Source organism: Pinus tabuliformis, chromosome 9, assembly GCF_031772625.1.
Source record: "Pinus tabuliformis cultivar Carrire ecotype Pingquan chromosome 9, CPIR1, whole genome shotgun sequence".
Classification (NCBI taxonomy): Eukaryota; Viridiplantae; Streptophyta; class Pinopsida; order Pinales; family Pinaceae; genus Pinus; species Pinus tabuliformis.
This window is the reverse complement of record NC_142307.1, coordinates 958,663,879-958,674,658: the sequence shown is the minus strand read 5'-3', so window position 1 is coordinate 958,674,658 and position 10,780 is coordinate 958,663,879. Positions and strand designations below refer to the sequence as shown.

General features: G+C 32.8%; 1 protein-coding gene across 1 annotated transcript; it reads right to left on the bottom strand.

The window, feature by feature from the left end:
* Positions 1–404: 404 nt before the first annotated feature.
* Positions 405–1,320, bottom strand: LOC149151911 (stress-response A/B barrel domain-containing protein HS1-like). Its single transcript, XM_089445057.1, has 2 exons — positions 1,058–1,320; positions 405–662 (listed from the first exon to the last, which is right to left on the bottom strand). The coding sequence occupies exons 1-2, from the start codon at positions 1,225–1,227 to the stop codon at positions 470–472; spliced, it is 363 nt and encodes a 120-aa protein (XP_089301183.1). The 5' UTR covers positions 1,228–1,320; the 3' UTR covers positions 405–469.
* Positions 1,321–10,780: the final 9,460 nt, after the last annotated feature.

Here is a 10,780-nt window from a genome sequence, read left to right as displayed (position 1 = left end):
TAACTATTGTTTATATATATATCAAAACTATTAAAAATAAAAATAAAAATAAAATAAACTAATGGTAAACACATTATTTAAAAAAAATCCTGACATTTACACTTGATCTGTCCAATAAAAAGCCAAAGTGTAATTTCTTTGATATCATAATAAAAAGCCAAAGTGTAATTTCTTTGATATCATAAAAGGCCACTGCAACTAAATGTTCACTTATCTTCATCTCAGTCCAATTAAACAAAAAAAAATCCAGAGAAAACAAGAAAGGCTATCTTCTCTTCTATTCCATTCCATATTTGTGATGCAAACAAACAAACACAGAGTTCCATCACTCCTTTTATACAAATCACAGCAATTATACACTGAGCTTTGATTTCAGTGGCTGCTTCTTCACAGCCCATGGAGGATAGAAGTGATTATTGAAGAAACCAAATTTTCATAACAGAAATGAAACATGCACTGAACAGCAACGTCAACCAGACTTGACAGACAATGGCGAGTAATCAAGAATAAGGATGTCTTCAATGGAAGCCATGAACTTTTCGGCATAGGATTTATGGAGAGGATGAGAAACGTAGGCACCCAGTCCTTCTGGCCCAGAAAATGTTATCACAAATATATGAGTGAACCCCTTTTGTCTCTTCACCTGTCCCAAATCTGTTCCCCTGTTATCACAAACAACAAAATTTAATCAATATCAAACAAAAAAATCTGTTTAAGTTGCTTTTCATTAATATAATTAATTCTAAAGATAATTTCATTAGGAATATGAATCACAAAAATCTGAAAGCTAACCTATAATTAACTAAATCATTAAAAATTAAAGAAAGGAAAAAACAATAACAAACCAAACTAAACTAAAACAAAACTAGTGTGATGGACCCAAATCTGTTACCCTGTTATCACAAAACAAATGTTTTTATCCAACGATATATGTGATAACAAATTTTTTTATCCAACCATATATTTTGATTATATCAAACCAAATCATCGAAAACAGAGGAAGCAGACAGAAAAAACAAAAAAACTAAAACGTTTTGATGTAAAATTATAAGTTCACCATTCAAAAGATTTAATGAAATCAAGGTGACAGCAAAGCTCTTCAAGTTCCCTAATGAGTTGTTGAAGCTCTTGGGAAGAAAGCTCTGGTTTGAACTTAGCCAACACAGTGTGCCTGGATTCAATAATTGCAGTTGCTCTGGTAGATTCCTCCTCACCCTTATTAGCCATGGCAGACAGACCTATGCCTGTAATGCAAATCTACTCCAATTCCAATACCAACACAATTCTTCCAGTAATGATAATATTGACGACTGCGATGTCAGCTTCCTTTGCTCTCACTTATATTGAAAAATCAGTACGCCTCGATCCTTTAGAGGGTCCCACGCGCGACGAAATAATGATGCCTCCGACCACTAATTTCCGCCAAGCCCTTCATCACATGCACAGACCAGATACATCTGCTACGTTTTTGACACGTTTCGGTATATATTAAAACCACCACCTCCCCGCCTCCTCATATCACGCTGACACTTTGATAGGGAAACGAAATCGGTATTTCTGGTTGTTGAAAAATATTTGGATTTGGAAAGCATCGTTGAAACTCAAAATACTTACTATTCTTGTATGGGATAGTTTGAAGCACAGTATTAGTGGGCCTGGTGGATGTGACATGCGTTTAATTAAGGACGAATCAATTCGATATTTATTTTTACTTTTCTCTTTTGCTATAAAAGTATTTGGGAAGGGGTGTTACATTTTCTTGATATCAATTCAGTTTGGGTTTCGGCCTCTCTCAATGATTGTTTGCATATTGGATGATGAAACATCACGTTTAGAAAGCACTTCCATTGTTCATTGTTCATCTGTTGGTGTTGGTGTATATAGAGTAGGAAAAACTCAAACATTTTTTTTAGGGGAAGGTGCTTCATCTCTTTTTGAGCTCTCTGAAAGTAGTTGTTTATTTCACGAAGTAGGAGAAACATAAAATTATTAGGAGGAATTAGTCTCCATGAACTTGCAAATTCTTTTCCAAATGCTTATTTTGATAAGGCTTCAAAATTTTCACATTTTGGGAGTGGAGGAATTATATTTTTATGAGAGAATCATAGTTACAAAATTTTCTGGGAAATTGGAGAGGGCACAAATACTTGGGCAAAATTATTTGTTCTATGGGGCATATTATTCTTTGCGAACAGGTAAAAGATTGCCTCTTTAACAGTGTTTGGAGATTCCAAATTTTGCATTGATTGGGTAAATGATAAGGAGGCACTTGAGGTATCATCTATCCACAATTGGAAGTAGAGGATCAAACTTTCGCATAGTCTTTGAGGGATATTACCTTCCACCCTATATACACGGAATTAAACAAGGAGGTGAATCTGTGATCAAAGAGGGGTGTAGGTCAACAAAAAGGCTTTAAGTTTTTTGAGGAACACAAGGAATAAGCGCCAGTGGATAGAGGGAAAGTGTCATTAACAATCAACTAGCAATATGAGTTTTTGTAGATACATTTCTGCGAGTTGTGATCATTCCATTTTTGAACTATTAGAGGAACAATTTCTATATGTATTGTGTAAATATAGGTCAGAATTTACACTCGATTTTGTTGATGTAATCATTGCATATGGCTATTTGTGTATGCACATATGTAAATAATTTTCACTTTAATGAAAAATGTTGGTTTTTTCCTTCTCTCAGGGGAAAATAAGTTTTAGAGTTTTTGGCCAGAATAGAACAAAATATTTTTTATTAAATTGTGATATTTTATTGTTTAACATGTGTTTTTGATTGCAATGATGGATTCAACACTCTGAAAAATCCCTGAGCACTTAGAGTGTGGAAAGTTCACAACTCAAACTTGTGATTCTAACAAATATCTATTGGATTCTAAGCAATTTGACCATAAAATATGCCCCAAAAAACTCCAAAACACATAAAAAATAATTTCATAAAAAATGTATAGTTGTATTTAAGAAAAGCAAAAAAACAAAATGTAAAATTAGACTGTGACATCTGATAATATGTTTTATACAATAAAATTAATTATAATTTAATTTTTCATGGGGAGTTACCAGAGTCACTACTTCCAAGAATGTTTAATTTAAATACATTATTATTTGGAATTTTTTTATTTGTTTAATTATTTTGATCTAAAATTTGATTAAAAAATTAAAATATATAATGGAATTATTAATATTGGAGGTAATAGGAATTTTTTAGGGTGATGAATCTATGTATACATTAAAAAAATGCAATAAATTGACCCAAAATTATATCTTTAAATGCTAAAAAAAAGCGTCATTTCATTTTAACTCAAGATGTCGCAAGTCTCAAGGGGGATTAAATCTCTCAAGATTCATCTCTCTTTTTAAGTGTAAAACTTGAAAAGGATTTGCATGTTGAGAGATTTGATTCATCTCAATGCTTGGTAGATCTAGAGCTTAGATGAATCTATACTAGTTCTTAATAATATTATTTATATTTATTTAACTTTCACTTCTTTATATAGAAATATTCTTATTTATAAAGCTTAGATTTTAAAAGATTTTAAAAGATTTTTTATTAAATTGTGATCTTGTATTGTTTAAAATGTGTTTTTGATTGCAAAGATGGATTCAGCACTCTGAAAAATCTCTAAGCACTTAGAGTGTGGAAAGTTCACAACTCAAACTTGTGATTCTAACAAATATCTACTGGATTCTAAGCAATTTGACCATAAAATATGCCCCAAAAAACTCCAAAACACATAACAAATAATTTCATAAAAAATATATTGTTGTATTTAAGAAAAACAAAAAAACAAAATGTAAAATTAGACTGTGACATCTGATAATATGTTTTATACAATAAAATTAATTATAATTTAATTTTTCATGGGGAGTTACCAGAGTCACTACTTCTAAGAATGTTTAATTTAAATACATTATTATTTGGAATTTTTTTATTTGTTTAATTATTTTGATCTAAAATTTGATTAAAAAATTAAAAGATATAATGGAATTATTAATATTGGAGGTAATATGAATTTTTTAGGGTGAGGAATCTATTTATACATTAAAAAATGCAATAACTTGACCCAAAATTATATCATTAAATGCTAAAAAACAGCATCATTTCATTTTAACTCAGGATGCCCCAAGTCTCAAGAGGGATTAAATCTCTCAAGATTCATCTCTCTTTTTAAGTGTAAAACTTGAAAAAGGATTTTCATGTTGAGAGATTTGGTTCTTCTCAATGCTTGGTAGATCTAGAGCTTAGATGAATCTATACTAGTTTTTAATAATATTATTTATATTTATTTAACTTTCACTTCTTTGTATAGAAATATTATTATTTTTAATCTTATTAAAACATGATAATACATAGCATTATATGTTTTATAATTTTATAATTTAATTTTTAATGTAATATCCTTAGCATTCATTTTATATGTGTGTAAAAATTATTATAAATATTAGTTTTTTATATATTTATTAATTAAATTTAAATGTGTGAAAGCATGAAGATGGGTTACACTTTTGGGCCAAATGTAGAGATGAAATTTCAAGTTTTTCCTCTTTTATAGAATTGAAGCCCTCTAAATTCATATAAGCGCTGTGAATTTTGATACAGAGTAGAAAGACAAATGGTGGAGAATTATGTTATTGTCCTAATGATATTTTTTTCAAAAATATTTAGTGCCTTATAATATGTCAATTTCCATTAAATGAAATGTTTTTCCTTACAAACTTTCATACATCTTAAGAGGTATGCGTGTGTGTGTTCACGTAGTATAACTTAGTCAACAAAATATTTTTTATGCAAAAATATATTTTTTATTATTTTTTGAAGTTGGTGCAGTAATATTTCAATTGCATTTTGCAACAAGTGTGTTCACTTAAGGTTTTTTTCAACTATTTAAATAAATTGAAAAACCAAAAGTAAGCTTTTGAAGAGGAATAGTAAACGAAGATATTGGTATTTTTGAAATTTTTTTCGTTGTGTATTTTATGATATTGATTTTTTATTCAACATATTTTAAATTCAAATTCAAATAGTTCCATAGAGCTACCTTTTTAGCACCCAAGGAGCTCCATCGAGCACTTAAATGACTCGATCCAGCGATTATTTTTTCCACCTAAATGCGTCCTCTTTCGCCAAAAAGTGTAACCCTTCTCCATGCTTTCACCCATATGAATTATGAGTTATTTATATATATATATAGATAGATAGATAGATAGATATATATATATATATATATATATATATATATATATATATATATATATATATATATATATATATATATAAAGTTTTTTCCACCTAAATGCATCTTCTTTCGCCAAAAAGTGTAACCCTTCTCCATGCTTTCACCGATAATAGTTAAGAATATGAATTATCAGTGTTATATATATAATTTTCAAATGTTTATTAATTATATGCTTTAAAATATGAATTATTATGAATCATTATTATTTAAATTTATTTTAATGTGATAAGTATATTATGATTTTTTTTAATTGTTTTTTATTTTATTAATAAAAATAAAATTACAATAATCAATTTATTATTTTTATTTAGTTATTTATTTTTTAATCAATTGAACATTATGTTTTATTTATTGATTCATTTTATGGACATTACAATATCTTCCTCATATTGAGCCAACATTTAAAGGTTTACACTTATTTATGAACACTACAACATCTCTCCCATAATGAGTTGTCAAGTGTCTTTCCACTCATTGATTGTTAAATAAAATCTAAATCATTTAGGCTTCTAAAATAACCATTCAATGGTTTGTAAAGGAATAGAATTCCCCTTATGCTAGAGGTTTATGTGTCTTTTGATTTGTTAACATTTTTCTTTATTTTTAAAGAGAACACACTCTTAGTTAATCAAAGGAAAATTTAGTTTTTACTTCAAAATTAAAAGGAAAATTTAAACTAGATTGTAATTGCTAGAGAGCCATTTTCATAGCCCCAAGAAGAATTGCACAAATCAAGAGGCATTATGTATTTATGGGTGTGAAACACCAACGCCTTTCCTCCTGATGGTCTACCCAACTTGGTTGTACTAAACTTGGACTACACCTCTCAACTCTATTTAAGTAGAGTAGTTAGCAATTTTTTTATACTTAACCAATTTCTTAAATTCAATTCAAATTCATATAACATGCAAAAGACACAATTTTTATGTCAGTGCCCCCAACAATTTAACACCCAACTTATAAAAATATGTCAAATCCTTTTTACAAAATTGGCCCAACTTGGAATTTATGCCAAGTAGTCCAACTCGACCTTTACATCGTATAGCTCCCTTTACATCACACCGCCAAACTAGCTTGCTACCTCTCGACCATTGGATTGTAATAAAGTAGAAAAAGTTGCAACAAATCCCCCACAGGACCCTTAACCTAACCGAGTACATGAAACGCCAATTTCCCAAGGCCTACATGACCCCTACCTAAAACAGGTTGTGCACGAACTCAATCGTGTGCCTTTCCATCCAAACTCCATGCTCTTCTTCGTGTGACCAAACTGTTCCATGTGGGAGTGCGTTATGTGTGTTCTATCGCTCCACCGATTAAAAATTTCTTATGTGACCTCCATGCACTCCAATGGACCATTGTATTGGTTGGTTTAACCAACGCACATGTTGTCCCATGCCTGTTCACCTTCTCGCAATTCACATTATACGTCCCTATTAGTTCACTTGAGCGAACCTGTCTTCATCGCATTGGCACTTTGTTCTAGTTGATGTTACACCACCCATGATTGCATGATGAGAACCCCAAAATTTTATTTTCATGCGACATGACGTCTTGTGCTAACTTTACTCACCCAACCCATGTTCACTATCGTGTTGTTCACTCGATCGATGATATACATGGAATGTGATCTACTCTAAACCACCAACATGGAAGTACTCATGCCATGCAACCATTACTCATCATGTTGCAACTCAGCATGGTGCCTAATATTGTTTAGTGCATCTTTCCCAACTATGTGTGCTCGATCCATCTCGCCTAATCGTCAAATTTGGGATAATGTGTGAACAACCCTCATCCATTGGTCCATGTGTGCACCCATGCCATGTGACCACCCAACATGTAATGAAACATTGCAACATGGTGTGTTTGTCATGTAATGTTAAGGTAAGGAAAACCCAAATTTAGTGTGGGTAAATAGACCAAAGTTAAATTCCCAAGTGTTATTATGTAACTAACTTTCCCCCAACTATGAGGGTATTTCATCCTTCCCCACTTAAAGTCATTAACATCTAACATCCTCAACAATACTCCACTCGTAAACTCAAACAACCAAGTCACCAATTGAAGTTACTCTTGGTGATCAAATCACTGCCTCATGATATGTTATTGTACCTCTACTATGAGTTACTCTTGTATGTTTCCATGTGTGATATATTCCTTTGTTCCTCTAACTAATTGGGTAGCTAGCCTGATTATCTCGCCAAAGCTCACAAGAACTTACATTCCCATGCAAGTGCACTCATTTCAATCTAAGTGGCTCATCCATGCAACTCCTCAATTTCCCTTCATCCTCCTAGATACCTCCATGTCACCCAAGAAAACACTTTCCATCTCTTTATGGAAGTGATCCATACCATTGTGGGTCAATGTGAGGAAGAGATGGGTCAGTCTCCATGGCTACCACCCCCATCTCTATCTGATATCTACTCTACCACTACTTGAAAAGTCCCTCCATACTTCTTTGTTACATATATAAATAATGGAACATGAGAGTCAATCCTACCTTTTTCCTCCTCTATGATTTTCTCCAACTCTGGATCATATGGCCACTCCTCCCTCCAAGTGTTTATGGGATCAAACCAACCTTCTCTTTGAAATACTTGTGCAAGGGTGGGTTGTACCATGCTCGCACTCCTAGATCATGGGTGAATCATCAAAATGATATTTGAAATGATATGGCAGTCTTGTTTGCTCATCCTCTGTATGTTGTAGATCTTGAGAATTACTCATAACTCAGTCTCCTAATTCCTCCAAGATGTTTGAATGTTGTTCCAAGATATTCTATACTCTATGGTAAATCCATGAATCATCTCCTCGTGCTCCTGAAAAACATGTCTGAACACCTCAACATCTCTTGGCCCCAAAGTACATGTCTGTGAACATTGATGAACCTCATCAACCATGCACATAGAAGTCACTTGTTCTCCAAATTCCACACTCCCCCTCTTATTTCATACAACCACTAGTGTGTGGCTCAAAAATATGGCCAAACTATCCAAATGTGGGATTAAAACGACTGTCTTTTCCCTTAGAAACTCCTATTCCAAAACCACCTTGTATTCATTCAATGGACTAATGGTAAGACTTGTCTCACCATACTACTCACTAAGTTTGATCAATAAACATTGGACTATATCAACCACTCTCTTCTCTTCTTTGTTAGTATCCTTGAAGGGCATATGTGTTGGCTCAAGTGTCAATCCAAATTGTTTTGAAACATCCTCTCTAACCAAGTTGTGAGTCACTCCATTTTCAACCATCTATCTCTCATTGATTTCTGCATAGAAATAGATTTGTTGGGTTTCCTCTAGGTCTTGAGTTAATGCAGACTATGCCTCCATGACCACACCCGAAACCTGCAACACGCCCATTATTGGCTTCTCTATTTGCTCCAAAGGTAACAACTACTTTAAAGGACAATCCTTTACAATGTTCCTTAGCACATATCCAACACAATGTTGGATTTTTCTCCTTTGTATCATTCATCTTCTTGGCTTCTCCTTGTTTGGACACCTTTTTCCTCCCCTTATCTTTTTTCTTCTTTCCCTTGTCATTGTGCTCTTCTTTGTTTATTTTTGGACTAGACTTCCCCTCACCTATATAGTCCTATACTTTATCTCCTATGGTGATAGTTGCTACAATATTCTACACATTCTATTGTCACAACTCACTTTGTGCCCATGACTCTAGTCCATTCATGAAATGGAACAATCTCTCCTCCTTTGACATATCCTTGATCTCTAACTAGGGAAAAATTTAGGGGCTAATATTCGCAGGTGGGATAATTTTCCATGTTTTTCCAAAAAAAAGATTTGCTAATTTCCCTTTTTTCTAAAAACAATTCGCCCAAATTTTATAGTATAAAATTATTTCACCTTAAAAATCGCCAAAATTTTATATAGAAACTATACAATTTTCCATGTTTTTCCCAAAAAAAAGATTCGCTAATTTCCCTTTTTTCTAAAAACAATTCGCCCAAATTTTATAGTATAAAATTATTTCACCTTAAAAATCGCCAAAATTTTATATAGAAACTATACAAAATTATTACACATTTGAATATTTTTACAAAAATATTGTCAAACATTTTATAGATTGCATATGATGGACTACGAGATTCACCAAGGTTTCTAAACTTCAAGATAAATTTCCATCCTTAAAATTTTCCCTGTCTCTCACATAATCCCTGAAAAATATATAATGTACATTTGGATTTTCGCTAAATACTTCAAGGAAAACAACTAGCTCAGATTTATCCATTTGGTTACCAAGGCCAAATTGTGCATGCAAAGCAGTGTTCAATTTTCCCATGTACTAATCCTTCTCATGATGTGACCTATTGTAAAGTCCCCCACTTGGTTCCTCTTCCATAGCTCGATTGTTCATCTTAGAAACGTGGTTGTTGCATTCACCTCAGACTCATCCAAACTCTCATTCATCCAATCCAAATACTGCTCTATATCCCAATAGAAATTCCCTAGTACCTTCACACTTTTCATCCCATCATATAATTGTGGTTCTTTGATCTTGATCCACATAAGTGCATTGGACACACCTTTTCTAACAAGTATTTTCAATATGTTGATTATATCTTCTTGATCTCACAACTTTTGTTGAGTGGATATCAACTCATTCTTGCATCCTTCAATTTGTTTGCCACATTCTTGTCCTTAAAATGGATGATTGCATATGTAGCGTCATGAACCTCTTTGATTTCTTGATTATATGTCTGTGTCATCTGTTGCATCTTTGTTTCTAATCCATGTGTCTTCTTTCCATCCTCATGTAGTGAGTCCACCAAATGACTAGCACCCTCCTCGACATTTGCCACAAATCCTTCATATCGGGGGTTTCTGAGTCCCTCTCTATGTCATTGCCTCCCTACTATACAGAAAACATAGGTGTACACTAACTTGCCACACTAAGAATTGTTGATCTAGCTGGCTACCTATCCTATGATCATCTCGTCACTATCTGCAAAAAAATGTTTTTTCTTTTTCTCTAAAATCACCTGTCATGATTGTGATAGTGTGATGAAGAGCACTGAATTGTCTTCACTTCAGCTTTAATACGACCTTCCACCACTGCAAGAAGACATGTGTAGATCAAGGCACTCCAACGAATTTCAAGCATGTGAAACCAATACCTTTCCTCTCGATGATCTTCCCAAATCAACTATACTAGACTTGGACTAAGCCTCTTAACTCTCTTTAAGTTTAGTTAGTATAATTTTTATATCTAAATGATTTCTTAAGTTCAATTGCAAATCCATACAACATGCAAAAGACACAACTTTTATGTGGGAAACCATCCATCCTAACACCCAACTATTTATAAAAATATGGAAAAATCATTTTTACAAAAATGGCCCAACCTGCCTTTGCATCACATGCCCCAACTCAGCCTTTGCATTGTATAGCCTAATCGAACTTTATATCACACAACTTAATCGACCTTTACATCAAATGGCCTAACTGATCTGCTGCCTCATGGCCACAACTTGGCCTACAATACAACAATATAATTTAC

What these genes read in the sequence shown, in the direction of transcription:
- LOC149151911 (XM_089445057.1), bottom strand. Translation starts at nt 1,227, where the DNA reads ATGGCTAATAAGGGTGAGGAGGAATCTACCAGAGCAACTGCAATTATT. An exon ending in TTCATTAAATCTTTTGAATG is followed by an intron (nt 663 to 1,057) that starts GTGAACTTATAA and finishes TTGTGATAACAG; the next exon opens with GGGAACAGATTTGGGACAGG.